We start from the raw sequence: 16,159 nt of genomic DNA, 5'->3' as shown, positions 1-16,159 counted from the left end.
AATAGTACTTGACAATAAAGTATAAGGGATAATAATATTCTCTCTTCTTTTATTGTTTCTGCATGCAAACTATTTTATGATTTTAATCATACATTCTGTTTCTAGGGTGACTTTGTAACATCTGCCCAGAGACTATTGAAAAATAGCCTCTTGTCTAACTCTGGCACATTGACAGTGATGTTTTATTAACGTGCACTGTGCCGAACGAATAAACAAATGAATACAAATATAACTGACTTTTTAAATAAAACACGTTTTTCTCTGTTTCTTAGAAAAATGTAATGAGTGTTACGATACAGAGAAGTGGAAACTAAAAAACTAAAAACTGTGTGTGCAAGACAGAAAAATAAAACCTTTCATGCTGCCTGCTGGTTGAACATGAACCAAAAAGGAAACGACGTGTTTCAAGTTTCTGTGGTCGAGATGAACGCGTGACAGAAACTACCCGGATGACGGCGCCTGAAACTGAAACACCGTCACCCAAAACCTGTCACCTTAAGGAGACGGCACCACCCAGGGAAACAATGATACAAGAGACTGACCTCGGGGTCCATCGGGCAGCTGGTTGGGCCTCCGCGGTGTTGATGTTGCGTCGAAGAGCTTTCAGCAGAGAGTTACGAGTCCTGCTGTCTGTCTGCAGGTTGTGACTGAGGAGAGGAGCTGCAGGCAGGTGGACCAACACCTGACCTGAAGCAGGCGAACAGGTTGCACCTCTGATATCCCGCCTCCATTAACTGTCAATATACACAAACACGCCATCGTGTAAACACACCCTGACTACCACACACCTGCGGCTCATATGCAGACAAAACACAAAACACGCAAAAGTACAACTTGAGTCCTTGACCTGCTTTTCCTCATACGTCAACACATCTGTTCCCACAATCTAAATACAGACACACGCACCCAAGCACCCACACACAGTGATGGAAGAAGTACTCAGATCGTTTAATTATAAGTAAAAGTCTTTTAAGTAAAAGTACAAATGAATGAACATCAAAAGATACTTAAAGTACCTAAAGTATTAAAGTATTTATTATGCAGAATGGTTCATTTCGGATTAATATAAGTTATATTATAATTAATGATGCGGCTAGTAAACACAGGGCCATATTTAACGGCGTTATTTACTGCTGGGCAGAGAATACATTACTATTTATTATTTGATTCATATCTTCTATCACTAATGTGAAGCTGTGCAGAAACTAAAGCCGTCACATAAATGTAGTGGATTAAAAAACACAATATTTTCCTCAGAATTACTGGAGCAGATGTATAAAGTAGCACAAAAGGAAAGTACTCAAGTACCTTGAATTTGTACTTAGCGACACACACACACAAACAAACGGGAAAGGTAAGACAGAAAAACATAAACCAAACACTCCCCCACTGACAACGTGAGAAAAATGCTGCCCTGTGCCAAGGGAGCGGCAGGCGTTCCCTGCGTGAGTCACTCTGATTACAGCCACAAACACTGTGAGTCTGGGTGGAAAGCAAAGGAGAGAGAGCTCACTGGCTCCACAGTACGGATGTAATCGTACCTGGAACCGGTACGATTACTCCAGATGGACTCGGACGTTACAGAAGAACTGTGAGACAACGACGTTTATTAGAAAAGTAACTGCTTTATTAAGACCTTCATCGTAAAGCAACCTCGGTGACAAAACAACAACAGAAGAAATCCTTCTCAGGAATACATGAAGTCACAGTTGTTTGTAACGGATACACATGAGAACAAACACAGCACAGATCGACCCTGAAACAGCTGCACACAAACCCCTGAATCAGCAAAAACAACAAACATGGCCGCACGACGATGGTCGAGTACAGAGAGTCGTATGTGAGGCCTGCTGCCCGTTACCTGCTTGTAGTAATACATTAAAACATATCTAAGCAGGGCAGAGGCTTGATTGACCCCTATGCAGTGCAGATTGGTATTGCTTCACAGTTTAATAAAATAAAAGTAAAGAGATCAGCCACCGTGGGAAGAAGTAATTTAAGGGAAGTACAGTTTTTCCTCTAACAAGAAGAACAGGAAAATGTCAGATAAAGGGTGCAGTCAGCGATTCTAATCCAATACACTTGCACAGAGTCTTCAACCGAGCCACAAAACACTCTTCCAGCCAATCAGCAAGAGGCGGGGTTCGTGCTCGCGCACATGGATGCATAAAGAGAAAGGCAGCGGGAGCGAGAGGGACGGTAGTGTGTGGAGTTCAAATATCAACAATCCTTCTCGCTGACTCCGCCGTTACTGCTGTTTGAGCATCAATTGAAAGAAGCTAAGTGTCAGCATAAAGGGGAGAAGATATCCACAAACCCACATCATCACTTCCCAGGTCAAACAGAACCCTGGAGCAAGGCACTGCCCCGCTTCTCTGCTCCAAAATCCTCCTTCATAGAGTCTCTTTAGCCGTCTCGCTCTCCTCTCCTACCGACCAGCCTGGGGAAGATGGAGCGGTCCGTTCGGGTAGAGAGCGGCCGGGGTGTCAAACTCCACCACCTTCCCAGCATGCAGCACCAGCACCCGGTCGCAGTCCATGATGGTGTTGATCCTGGAGACACGAGAGTTTAAAACAAACAAACGAGAAACACGAGAGCAGGAGCCTAATTCTGTCAAACGTGTCCACGGCTGACTGTAATATTACAGAGAAAGGAAATGAATGTGTGCGTCAGCAGAGCCGTCACCTGTGAGCAATAGTGAGGACGGTCTGGTGCTGGAACTTCTCTCTGATGGTCTGTTGCAGCAGTTTGTCCGTCTTCTGATCCACGCTGGCTGTAGCTTCATCGATGCACAGAACCTACACGAGGGGAAACATTGGGGGGGGGGTTACGGTGCAAAGCTGTGGTTTCATTAGAAGCAGACGTTACAGACGTGTAGGAGCTACTGGGACGGATATTTAAGGGGAAAACATTGCTTTGTTAAATTGACTTTGTGTCAGAGGCTCAGTTAAAAATCTAAAATATTAGACACAAATAGTGAGCATCTATTGTGAGTTTACTGTTTTCACTGAGTCCACCTCAGCTGCTAAAGGCGTGTTGGCTCATAGAGACAGTTGTCAGACAGCAGACACACGTTTTTAAACAAACATTTACTTACAAGGGCAGCGTTGACAGACGCGTGCATGTTGGAGGTTAATTATTAGATCGACTGGAGGTGAGCTGTCAATCAATCGGAGTGAAATTGTTTTTAAATTAAAGGTTTTGGCTCAGCCCTCCTCAGTGAGCAGGGTGTGATGTTTGGCAGTCTCACCCTTTTAAACATGCGAGTAGTGACAGGCTCTCGTGATGTGAACAAATCAAACCGTGTGATAAAAATAGAGCAGAATACAAGGAAAAGGGTTCGGGCCGTAAATCAAACTCTAATCCTGAAGACATCCATGAAATCACACCCAGTTCTCTAAACATGTGCCAGTGAAGTGACTGCACTAATTAGCGTCATTAACAGCTGTATTTGTGCAACTGATGACGTTTGATGATCATAATTAGACTTTATCGAGCTCGTCTCTGTGCCGGGATCGCACCGAGCGGCCGATTCTATTTGAACTGGATGAACTCGAGTTCTGTTCTACTGGATTCTACTGCAGTGAGCTGCTGGCTGAGCCTGCAGCTCCTCAGCCAGGTCACCAGCTCCACGGTGCTCTGCTGGTGTGTGGACAACTACTCGCATGCAGCTCGACGTCAGATGCTGGTCGCTCGTGATGTGACGGAAAACCTATTTCCAAAAGAACGCGCGTTTGATTGGTTGCAGTGTAAACACATATTGAAAAGGTGAAATCTTTAAAAAAAAAATACAACCGTAACTTATGCAATGCTGTTTCGTTTTTTAAATATACCCGTTTAAGGGACAGTTCAGATGTTATGAAGTGTGTGTGTATGAGGTTCTTCTCCACAGTCAGGGTTCTACTACAGTAGATGGAGAACCAGGAAGAACCAGCACGGGAGCAGAGTAATGTTCTGCTGAGGACGTATTTTAGACTCCTGAAAGAATCATCAGTTTAAATGAACTTTATATTTAGAATATTTACACCACTAAACCTTGACGCAGACAGATTTCTGACGGCAGGATTACCTCTCTTCAGAGCCACCAGACTCAGAACACACAGGAGCAGCTGGTCCACCGCTGCCTCCGTCTGTTAGTGTTTGTGTGACTTTGGATTCAACAAAGTCACACAACAACACAAACTAACAAGATTAAATTACTGTTTGAAGAACCTCATACAAACACACTTCATAACATCTGAACTGTCCCTTTAACAGAAAGAAAAGAATACATCTGCTGCTTCCACATGGGCACAATGTCAGCAGCTGCTCTGTGCTGGAGCAACTGCTTTGTGAGGGCTCACCTTGGCCTGAGTCAGCAGAGCTCTGGCCAGACACAGCAGCTGTCTCTGTCCCACAGAGAAGGACTTCCCTCTCTCCCCAACCTCAGCATCCAGACCACCTGACACACACACACACACACAATCATTTCTCATGAAAGGAGTTACATCACTCTGAAGCTTTTGGGGTGTGAAGCGACACACACAAACGTGACACAAGATCGGCTGCAGAGGAAGCTGCACCAGGTCGTGTTTTCATGTTTAAAGTCTTAAAGTACAAAGAGTAGAGTCCATTTCTCCTGCATCCACTAAACTAAATATTCAGAGTGTCTCCTCTTCTACTTCCTGCTTTTTTCTTTCCAAAATAAATTTTAAAAAAAAATGAGCAAGGAAGAGGAGGATGAAAAAAAGAAAAGGATGGTAGGTTGTCGCTATAACCTGATCTCCTGTAACCTCATCAGGTGTCCTGTAACCTGTCCTGGGTGCACCCTTCCTTCAGATGTTCTGATCAACATCAGAGGCAGATGAAGGCTTTGGTCACGCCACCACACAGGAATGAGAAAAGGGCGGGCTGCATTTTGCGAATTACAGGACAGTGAGTCAGGCGGATTAACTGAACACAGACACACCTGATGTTAATGAGCGTCGCTCTGCTCATCCTTAATTCCCTGTGTCACCCCGTCTCACCCGCCCCGCTTTCATTAACGACTCCCTCGGTACACCTCTCACCCATCCTGCCGACCACAGAGCCGAGGTGGCACTGGTCCACCACGTCCAGCAGCTGCTGGTCCGAGTGTCGCCCACACGGGTCCAGATTCTCCCTGACGGTCCCGCTGAACAGGAAGGGGTCCTGAGGAATAATGGCCAACCTAGACCTGCAGAGGGCGCCACCACAACACACACAAAATGACTTGCTGAGCTTTTACTACACTGTACAGAAGTCTGAATTAAGCTGCAGATAATGTGTGAAAAACAAGGATGATCTGTCCACCAAAGACAACGTCTAACAGAGGGAGGAATTATTAATTCACCCCACCACCACATACCTGAGCTGAGCCAGGTCCACAGTGCTGATGTCCAGCCCGTCCAGGAGGATCTGACCCTGGTTCAGCTCCGCCATGCGGAACAGGGCCAGGAACAGGGTGGACTTCCCGGAGCCCGTGCGTCCCACGATGCCCACCTTCTCCCCGGCTCGCACCACCAGGCTGACTCCGTCCAGGGCGTTGGGGAGACCGTCCCTGTAGGCCAGGACCACACCGCGGAGCTCCAGGCAGCCCTGCTCGGGCCACGCCGGCGGCAGCTGACGGTGAAACACAGAGGAGGAAGTGAAACATCATTACATACACAGTAAAATCACTGTGAAGCTTGTCTAACTTTGTATACATTTGTATTAAATATCTGCTTTCTTTTTTAAGGGGGCCCAGAGCTCATGTTGGGAACCACTGCTCTAGTTCATGTGCTCCATTAAACCCCCTCGGCTGGTTATCAGTTTGGGTTCGTGGCGGCCTCACCTGTGTGTTCTGGTGCTGCGGCTCGGTAGGAAGCCCGGTGGAGTACTCCTCAGTTCTCTCCACGCTCACCAGCTGCATCTCAGTCTGGGTGAAGCTGAATATGAGGCCGCACAGCAGGAGCGTGATGGACAGGGCGTAGGACAGGGACAGACCCACCAGACCTGGAGACAGCAACACGCGTCACGGAAAACCGAGTCATCTCACGTTACTGGCGCACAGCCACCAAAGAAATTCAGCGGCGGACTCACCTGGATCGACAGAATTATACTGGTGCTGGACGACAGCGAGCACCCCGAGGCCGGTGACCACAACGACGCCGATCAGCTGCAGGCGGATGCTCAGCCACTGCATGGCGGCGTTGCTCAGGAACAGGCAGCGTTGGTTCTGCTCCAGACGCCGGGCGATCTCCTCCTCGAACCTGAACCGACGAAAAGAGTCTGTGACGCAGTGAAACGATGGTTAGGGCTGCAACGTATCTCGGAGTGAAACGGAGCATGTGGGCAGGGTGTGATTCCAGGGATCAGATCAAATCTTTCAGGGATTTGGTGTCTCTAAAATATGGAGTTTCTAGAGCTACGCGGATTAGGAACTTTGATTGTTGGACCAGGAAGCGGAAGAGAGATTCAAAAATAAATTCCACCCACTCAGCCCAAAATCACAGCAACTTCTGGGAAGGAAAAAATAAGTTTTTTGCCAGAAGATTTGCTAATTTATTCTCTAAGCTTTCAGTCACATACTGGAGAACGTGTGCAGCAGTTTCTTGTTTTGTAGTAGTGAGCGGTAGTTTTTTCAGCTACCAAGTGTGATTTGGAGGATGGAAACAGTTGGCCAGTCGATCCAAATCCCGTCCGATTATGTAAAAGTTCTGTATTTGTAATACCAAGAATATTTTCAGCTTTTACAGGAAGAGGAAAGGGAGGAATTTTGCTTTACGAGTACTCAACATAGCGAACAGCTAACAGTTAACAGTTCATGCAGGGACTCAGAAGAACATGGAAAAGGTTGCTTTGCTTTAATCTCACCACGTTTTCTCACCTCAAACCTGTTTTAAACAATTAAAATTGACTAACAAATGGCCATAAAGATTAATGCTACTCTAAAAATGTCTGTACATTTTCCCAAATATAAAAGTTGTTGACAATATGTGTGCAAATACTCTGAAAAAAAGGTCTAGACATCGATGAATCTGTAAATTATCAGCAGATCTATCATGACCACTCGTCTCCCACACGTCTCTCACCTGGCAGAGCTGCCGCTGGCCCGGATGGTTCCCAGACCGGTCAGCGTCTCGGAGAAGTGCGAGTAGACGGGCGACAGAGTGACGCTGCACAGCCGCTTCAGCTCCCGGGAGGTGTGTCGGTAGAAGCGCTGCGTGCGGTGGCACACCAGAGCCAGGGGCAGCAGGAGCGCGAGCACCCAGGGGAGGCCGTAGCTGATCACCACCAGCATGCCCAGCAGGCCGAACACGTTGGCCAGCAGGCTGTTCAGGATGAACGGCAGGCTGTCGTCCACGGTGTACAGGTCCGAGGAGAACCGGTTGAGGACGCGGCCCATCGGGGTGGTGTCGAAGAAGGACACGGTGGCCTGAAGGGAGGGCGTGAACAGGAAGTTAAGATGAACCAACCAAATGAACCCAGGGAGGTAAAGTTCAGAAAAACGATCTTAAAGCTGCTCTAATCAATAGTTTTATATTTATAAACACGTTTACAGTAACTTCCTGGCATCCAGCTGCCAGGAAGTTACTGTAAAATCTACAGCAATCTTTTTACAGTGATGGTTCCAGTGACATCCTCCCATCAGCTGGTCTGGAGTTTCATCCTGGCAACCCTTCAGTCAGTCAGCCTGGTCCTCTAACCTTCATCCGCTGCTGCCAAACACAACAAAACACTCAGGCCTGCTCAGGGAGGCTCGAAGCTCCGCTGACGCACCTTAAGGACGCGCTCCAGAAGCCTGTCGTGGATGACCGTGGCGGCGCAGATGGCTCCGTAGGCAAAGAGGAAGGCCCTGAGGGCGGTGAAGACGGTGTTGGCCGCCGCGACGGAGCCGTACACCGTCAGGTAAAACCTGACATCGGAGCTCATGTTGCTGCTCGAGGAGAGTGTTTGCAGAGAGGACAGAGGAGACCTGAGCGGGAAGACGTCAACGTGTTACGAAGACTTCAGTGAAATGTTTTCAGAAAGACTTAAAAATAGTCCTGTTTATAAAACCGGTAATCTGAGCTACGATGAGGACATGTTACACTGATTACTGTTAAAAAAAAGATCAATAGAACAGCTGATTCCAGACTTATGAACAGCTGTGAGCATATTATCGTGTTCTCAAGTGACATTGTGAGAATCTGGTGTAATCAACAACAAAAAAACGTCTCTTTGAGTTAAAACTACTATTGATTGGAGAACTTACATTAACCCTCCTGGTGAGAAGAGCAGCAGGTGTGGTGAGCTGAAGGCACACGAGGAGGAACTGTTTGTTCTGGTGGAGCCGTTGTTTTTCAGCTCTGAGATCCAGTGAGACAGCCACCAGTCAGACACGTTCTTAGAGGCTGAAGCACAAAACACACACACACACACACACACAGACAGGCAGTTTGTTGTAAAGTGGATTTCAACGGGGGAAAGTGAGAGTCATCATCTGCTGAGCGTCATCACTGTACTCGGATCAAGCTGGAGAAGAGCGGTCGATCCAAACCTTGCATGAGGAGCAGCGACACCAGGATGGAGGCGGCCAGCACTCCGCCCACAGCGACCCAGTAGGTCTGGTAAACTCTCCACGCCAGCCCGCCCACCTGCTTCTGCTCCGCCCCCAACAGGTGAGGGTCATCATCCACACACAGATCAGGGGAGGAAACCGGCTCCTCCTCCTCTTCCTCCTGCTGCTGCTGCTGCTGCACGCCATCTGGTTAAAGCCAAGAGGGGGGACGTGGAAATAATGGGATTACTATAAAAGACCACCACACTGTACTGAAGAGTTTACACAGAAGTTGTGAGCCTGCTGTAATAACACATTAAACCGGTACACATAAATAGGCTAATATTAAATATTCATGAAGAAGAGGAGGTCAGCAGCACGTCTCTTCATGCAAAATTTAAAGTCCACAGTGTTCATTAAAAAAGTAAAACAAACGAGAGTACTTAAGCATAGTACAGAGCTAAATGGTAATAGCCCCATGCTAACATGCTAACATGCCGATCAGCAACATCCACACTCTCCAGTGAAGCAGTCCTGACTCCAGGTGAACAAACCTTTCTCTCTCATGTTGTGGTCATTCTTCCGTTTCTTCGGCACCGCCTCGACCAGAGGCAGGATTTCTGCTGGTGTGCCTGTTAAAAAGGAACCCAGTCAGCATTCACAGGTTCTACAAGAACACAGCACGCAGCATTTCTCAACTTAAAGAGCACGTTCCAAATAGCTTAAAGGACAGCTCTGATGTTCAGAAGTGTGTTTGTATGAGGTTCTTCTCCACAGTCAGTGTTCTACTACAGTAGATGTCACATGACGACGACAACCACGTGTGACATTCGCTCCCGTCTGAGCCGGATGTTTGTTTTCTACCCGTTTTGACGATCGTTCCGTTCTCCATGAGGACCACCATGTCGGCTTTGTCCACAAACTCCACGCGGTGTGTGCAAAGGATTCTGGTCTTCCCCCTGAGCAGCTCCATGATGCACTTCTTCATGAGGTGTTCGGCCACATCGGCGTCGACTGCTGCCAGCGGATCGTCGAGGAGGTAGATGTCTTTGTCCTGCAAAAAGAAAAGGTTGCATCACATGATACACCTGCTGATGAACCGTGGACATGTTTGTTTGCAGTCAGGCGGCTGAGAGGACTACTTTATGTGTCTGAATGGACTTTCATGCTTTTAGGTTGTAGACAGTCCTCTTTACAAACACGTGGGGTTTTGTGTTGTACATGGAGAACAAAACGCTGTAGAAGGATTTATACAGCCGACAGCCGAAAGAGCACAAAGAGACAAAGAAGAACAAAAATCTGCTTAAAAGAAACTGGAAGCTTAAAGCAGGAACATGTTTGCAGATTTAAATAGGAACAGCTTCCTGTTTCACAATAATGCAGCCTTTTACAAGCTGGAATTAAACAGGCTACATGTCGCTTTAGCAAAGCACTTACAATAGGAAAAGAAGGCTAGTCTAGAGTTAGCACGACTGGTTTACCAGCTGAACAAATCACAGTTTAAACACTGAGTCGACTGCAGAGGGCCCAAATAAAAGCAGACCAACTCAATATTTACACCGTTAAGGTTCAATAACGGTCGAGGGTCACTGACTCTTCTCTGAACTGGAAAACAAAGTCAGCATCCAAGTTGCAACAGCGTTCTCCGCCGGCATGCAACTCTGTCGGGACATCAACTAAATGGAAGTTTGAAACATTTAACTCTTCAAAAGTAAACTACACATGCGACTAGACATCTGGCTAATGGTCTCATTCCATGACAAGATTTAGAGTTCCACGTGTAGACAGTACAGCTGACAGGCAGGACTCTCCTCCCGCCAACTTAACTTCTTCACAGAAATCTAATAAAAGCAAAGCAGCATCTGTCTATTTATGTAGGTCATATAGCAGCATCAGTATGACATGTTTCATAAGCAATGCAACCTATTGGCATCACATTGTGAAGTGCTTTTGTCCTTTTCTGCACGTCTCTCTGGGCTTGAAGCAGAAGGCTGGTGTGTGTGCAGAGGACTCACCATGTAAACAGCTCTGGCGAGGGCCAGACGAGCCTTCTGTCCTCCGCTCAAAGTCACTCCGTTCTCTCCCACTTCTGTCCGGTCACCGTTCGGCAAAACCTGAAGAGGAGAGTTATTTAAACATATTAAATAATCACACAAACTGTATTATCAGGCTCCAGGCGATCGATTGAAGAGCTCTCGCTCTGGACCAAAGCGTTAGACCGACCGATGGACGGTCGTCTCCGTCTTTAGAGTCCACGCTTCAGGTGCAAAAAGTGTCTCATTGTAAACAACCCAGAGAGTCGCTGAGACACTGCAGGTGAGAAATTGTAAAAGCAGGAGAAGACGCAGACATAAAAAGGGCGAAGCGATCGTACGTTGAGGTCGTCGGCGAGGGCGCAGGCGTCGATCACAGCCTGGTAGAAGTCGGGATCGTAGTCTTTGCCAAACAGGATGTTGTCCCGCACCGATGCATGCTGGATCCACGGCTCCTGAGACGCCAGACCGAAGCCGGCCTCTCGGTCTGCGACGTACACCACCCCACTCAGCCTGGAGAGAAGAACACCGAGTCAAAACGCTGTTCAGAGACCTAAAGGCTGTCAAAGTCGCTTCTAATGAAGAGGACCGGTGAGTTTAGTCCACACAACAGTCGGGATGAAAAGTATCATCAAAAATAAAGCACGTTTTTAATGAATTTGTGAAGTTGTATGATACTCCCTAACTTCCCCCCAACCTCTGGTGGTTATTCCTCTTTGTGAGCATTAACCTTACGAATAAAATTCATAGCAAGTCCTGTGAGAACCTCGTATCTCTAGAAAGAACAAAAGACCTGTTTCCAGCTTTGTGTCGATGTATTTTCCAGCTGATCAAAGAGTCTTTTCAAACATTTCCTCCTCCAGTTTATCACAAACATTCAACATCAACACATCTGGAGATACGAGGTCTTCACTGGACAGGAAGGAGATGAACTATTAAAAAGTACAAGATTTACTGAGATGATTAGAAGTATAAAAGGGAAACAAAAGGGGAATACAGAAGTAAAGTTTACCTGTTGAGTTCTCCAGTGAGAGCAGCCAGTAAGGAACTCTTCCCACAGCCGACCTTCCCCACCACCACAACCAGAGAGCCCTGAAACCAGAACACCGTACGTTACTGCCCTCACCGCCGCACACCGACGCCAAGATTCTACATCAAAAAACATTTTATTTAAGAATCAAATCATTTTTATTTGACTTCAAATTGGCGGAGGGATGCACCTTGGTGACGTGCAGAGTGAGGCTGTGCAGCAGCAGACTCCCTTTAGCAGCTCCAGCTTCACTTTCTCTCTCTTTGTCGGGCCCCTGCCAGGAAAATGTCCCCTGGCTCAACAGGATCGATGTCTGACTGTCTTCAGGAGACACTAGGGCAGATAGATAGAGAGAGAGAGAGAGAAATAATGATAGATAATTATAATAACATTTAATGAGCAGAGGTTTCTAACTTTCACATTTAGTTTTTATGAAACATAACTTCATAAAGTGGTGAATGATAAGAGCTGGAGCTTCAAACAGTTGTATGATGTTTGAAGAGAGCGACCCAATGGGACCAAACGAATACTAAACCGTGACCCGCTGCAGGTCAGCGATGAGACGCAGCGTACCGAGGGCGTAGTACGCCAGCAGATCCTGGTTGGTCAGTTTGAAGAAGCGTTGGATTCGCTCCAGAGACACTTTGGCCTCCAGGATGCTGTTGAGCACCCAGGGGAACGAGTTGAGAGGGACGATCAACATCCCCACCAGAGCCAGCGTGGTGAACACCTGCAGGGGACGAGAATACGCCGACTCGTCAAACATAATGGACATTTAAGGTTTGTAAAATGTTGTTCGTTTCCTCCCAAGCTCACTGTTTGCTCCAACACAGTTACAGTCCCCCCCCCCCCACCATCTTCTGAAAAAGGCTTCCACACCTTGGCCGCAGTCAGCTGGTGTCCCAGCAGCACGTAGGTGACGAAGGTGAGGATGGAGATGACCACCGGCAGAGCGGCCCAGGTGTAAACACACATGGCGTCCAGGTACTTGAGGGCCTTGAGGTGGGACAGCTCTTGTTTACGACAGTCGGCGACCTTCTGAGTGAAGTGAGGCTCCCAGGCGTAGAACTTAATGACGCGAATGCCGAAGAGGATCTCCGTCATCAGCTGAGAGAGAAAAGACTAAAAGTTAACAAGAACAACTTCATGAATAAGGGATACATTCACTCATCATTATTAATATTATTATTAATACTACTACTACTACTACTAATAATGATAATAATGCTGCTACCTCCATCATGTCAAAACGACAGGACTTCTCTGGTAGGTTCTCACCCTAACCCGGCTGTCCTTGTGCCGGAGCATGTGTTGGTTGTTGCTGAGGATTCGTGAAGCGAGGAACTTGTTGAAGGGCACCAGCAGCAGCGCCACGCAGAGCCCCCCGAGGAAAGCCACGCCCACCTGCAGGTACAGCAGGTAGAGGGTGATGGCAAACAGCAGGGGCAAGCTCCACAGCTCGTGGAAGCTCCTGAAGAAGTTGACCACGCGGTCGGTGTCCGTGCTCATCAGGTTCACCACCTCTCCCAGCGTGGTGCCGGCCAGGCTGCAGCCGCTGACCTGCAGGGCTTTGCTGTAAACGGCCGACACCAGAGCGGCGCGCGCCGACAGTGCCACCTTGGAGACCTCGAAGACGAAGATGTTCTGGAGGAAGGAAGAGAGAAGGGTGGTGGCAAAGAGCCCCAGAGCGCACCAGGCCCCCCAGCTGACTGGAGCTCCCTCGTCCTCCATGAAGTTCACCAGACTGCTGAGGAGCAGGGGACCTGTGAAGCTCAGCATGTTCACCGCCACCTTCAGCACACCGAGGGCGTAGTAGCGCAACCCGAACGCCTTGTGCAGCACCCTCAGCAGGCCTACGTCACCCTGCAGCCCCAGTGGTTCCTCCCGGTATTGTGAACTCCAGGTGCCGCTCAGGAGGTTCCTGCTGACCGGCCGAGGCCACTGATCTCGCCCGTTACTGACTGCCGCCCCTCGTCGGCAGGCTTCCCAGCACTGGTGGAAGTATCGGCACACCACAGTAGTCCGAAGCTTCCGAGGGAGGTGATAGACGTCAGCTGGTCTGTCCAGCTGCCCTCGCTGTCCTCGCCTGAGGAGAGGAGTCAGCCACAGGTAGAAGAGCCGCGAGACGCAGCCGCTCCCGTCCTCGGCCACCATCTCCCCTGTATCCGGCTGGGTGCTCTCTGGGACGAGTGGGGATCCATCCGCAGCGTTGATGTGCAAAGTGTATCCGGCATCGCTGATGCAGGGAAACGCAAATGCCAGAAGATAAACCAGAAGGGGGAGCGTCCGGGCCGAGGAGAGCACAAAGCGAGCAAATTCAAGAGGCTCCGCGAGGTTCAGATATTCCTGATCGTTGCAGTAAATCATCAGAGTGACGACCAGGTTCGGGACAGACAGAAGAACCAGTAGAAGCAGCAGAGGAGGTCCTCTGGTTCTCCTGAAAGCCGTCCTCTGGAGCGCCGTGACGGCACCGAAGTGGACCAGCCAGGCCAGGACGGCGCAGCTGTCGGCCAGGACGTCCAGGTACAAGTCCGCCTGCTGCAGTAGGCTCACCAGCACCACGTCGGCAGCGAAGAGCAGCGCCGCCAGCAGAGCCGACACCCGCCGGAGTGTCCAGCCACAGGGGGGGGGCGTCTGGAGGAGGTCGCGTCTACAAAGCAGGAGCATTATTACAGAAAATACAACAGATGCATGATAAGAAATGGATTTCTGTGGCCAATACTGATGTGAGGTGGACAATAAACACTGACTTTTAGATTGATAACTTTATTTACCCACTCATAAAACCAAAGTTTAGGGTAAAGACGTTTCACTGATGTGGACAAACTGCACAGTATGAAACTCTAGTGCATGAATAGACCGTCTGGACAGACCAAGAAGAGCATGTTGTCAGAGTGAAGTCTACGTTTTGCCGTCAGGTGTGACCCACCTTTGCACGGCGAGGTAGCAGGCGCTGAAGACGGCCATCCCCGCGTGAGGCACGGCTCCGAGGACCAGCTGGTTAAAACACGAGCTGATGTGTCCATCCTGCCACACGGGGAAAGGATTCTGCTCGTCCGAATGGCAGAAGCCTGCGAACAGCTCTGCTGGCCCGAAGACCCTCATCGCTCCTCCCGTTTCACCGCCGTCATCCTAGAAAACACCTTGAAGGGACGGAGAGCGATAACAGAGACGCTGGTTATTCATTATGAAAACAGAGGTGCGTGTCTGCCTTCAAAGCCACGATGTGAGTCACAGTGCAGATTAAAAAGGTGAGAAACATGTCAAAGTGTCACGTTTGTAGTATTGAAACTTTTATAAATTAACCACAATGCGTCCTCGCACAGAGATGTTGAAAACAGCAATAATTAAGCTCGTTATAGGAGACATTATTGTGAAACACTTGACCACTGAAACCTGTTCGTCTTCAAATCTACACACATTCTGATGCTAAGCTTCCAGTTTCTTTCACCATCTTATTTAACGATTGCTCAGTGGGATTTGTCTCTTTCTAACTTTTCAATAATCCGTCTGGTTGAACCATTTTACAGCGAATAGTTATCTGTGTAAAACAAACCACTCACTCAAGTCTCTGTGGCAGGAGATTATATATATATTTATAGAAGTTTGTCTCATACAGTGTGGTTTTCTGTTAAGTAGTCAAACATTCAACATTCAACACTTTCCAGAAAGAGGACAGGGTTACAAACTAAGACCATATATAGATAATAATAATATATAGATAATAATATAACATATATATGAACAGACTTCACATGACGCTACTTTACTTACATGAGTTGGTAATGTTCCATCACAGAAGTGTTTCTGCACTTATCTTTAACTATTCGTGTAGCAGAAGAAAAGGAAAGCCCTGAAGACGACAGAAGAATGAAGTTACCAGCTGGACCTAGAAATGTAAACAAACGAGGCTAACGTTAGCTAACTAGCTTAGCTAACACAATATATCTTCTTTAAACATGCTAACACACACACAATGTGAATAAGACACGAACGAGCTGAAGCAGTGATTAATATAACTCAATAACAACACGAATGGGATATAATTAAGATGAGCAACCTTTAAGTTTTACCGGCTTTTATCTCACTAGCAGGCGTTACATTTTGTCGACTCCTGATGACGCACGCCAGTGTCGCGCACAGGTTTTTCAAAATAAATGTCCTGTGCGGAAATGGTTTTATAAAGCAAAGACGTACTTAGATGAAGTAAAACATAGAATACCATGAAATAAAAAGTACTCAATGACAGGTAAAATACTTTTATTCGAAATGTTACTTAAGTAAAAGTACAGCAAACTGTACGTAAAGTATCAAAAGTAAAAGTACTGGTAATGCAGCACGGCTCCTTTCAAAGTGTTTTATTATCATAGAATATTAAATTGTTCTGGTTTTATCACTAACAACTACATGTATGTTTGTCTGAAGAAAAGTCCTTATATTTGTAGAATAAATGCAGTGAAGTAAAAAGTACAATAATACTACTATACCATACTAAACTGTAAATTGAGTTATCAGTAAATGTAATTGGTTAAATTTCACCACTGCTAAAGAAATAAACAAATGAACACAATAAAGGTT

The 16,159-nt window shown here is 47.4% G+C and overlaps 1 protein-coding gene across 1 annotated transcript; it reads right to left on the bottom strand.

The window, feature by feature from the left end:
- Positions 1–1,605: 1,605 nt before the first annotated feature.
- Positions 1,606–15,706, bottom strand: abcc10 (ATP-binding cassette, sub-family C (CFTR/MRP), member 10). Its single transcript, XM_076091752.1, is given in 24 exon segments — positions 1,606–2,469; positions 2,471–2,552; positions 2,686–2,798; positions 4,344–4,441; positions 5,049–5,194; positions 5,366–5,619; positions 5,831–5,991; positions 6,079–6,248; positions 7,071–7,414; positions 7,759–7,954; positions 8,234–8,372; positions 8,519–8,725; positions 9,073–9,150; positions 9,383–9,572; positions 10,534–10,632; positions 10,893–11,064; positions 11,564–11,643; positions 11,772–11,914; positions 12,155–12,311; positions 12,461–12,688; positions 12,860–14,231; positions 14,511–14,724; positions 15,356–15,470; positions 15,655–15,706. Coding segments are annotated over 22 exon segments (4,668 nt in total). The 5' UTR covers positions 14,687–14,724; positions 15,356–15,470; positions 15,655–15,706; the 3' UTR covers positions 1,606–2,406.
- Between the last annotated feature and the right edge of the window lie 453 nt (positions 15,707–16,159).

Source organism: Anarhichas minor, unplaced genomic scaffold (genome assembly GCF_050575085.1).
Source record: "Anarhichas minor isolate MPS153535 unplaced genomic scaffold, ASM5057508v1 ptg000014l, whole genome shotgun sequence".
Lineage (NCBI taxonomy): Eukaryota > Metazoa > Chordata > Actinopteri > Perciformes > Anarhichadidae > Anarhichas > Anarhichas minor.
Note: the sequence above shows the minus strand (reverse complement) of the source record. Positions and strands in the feature narration are given on the sequence as shown.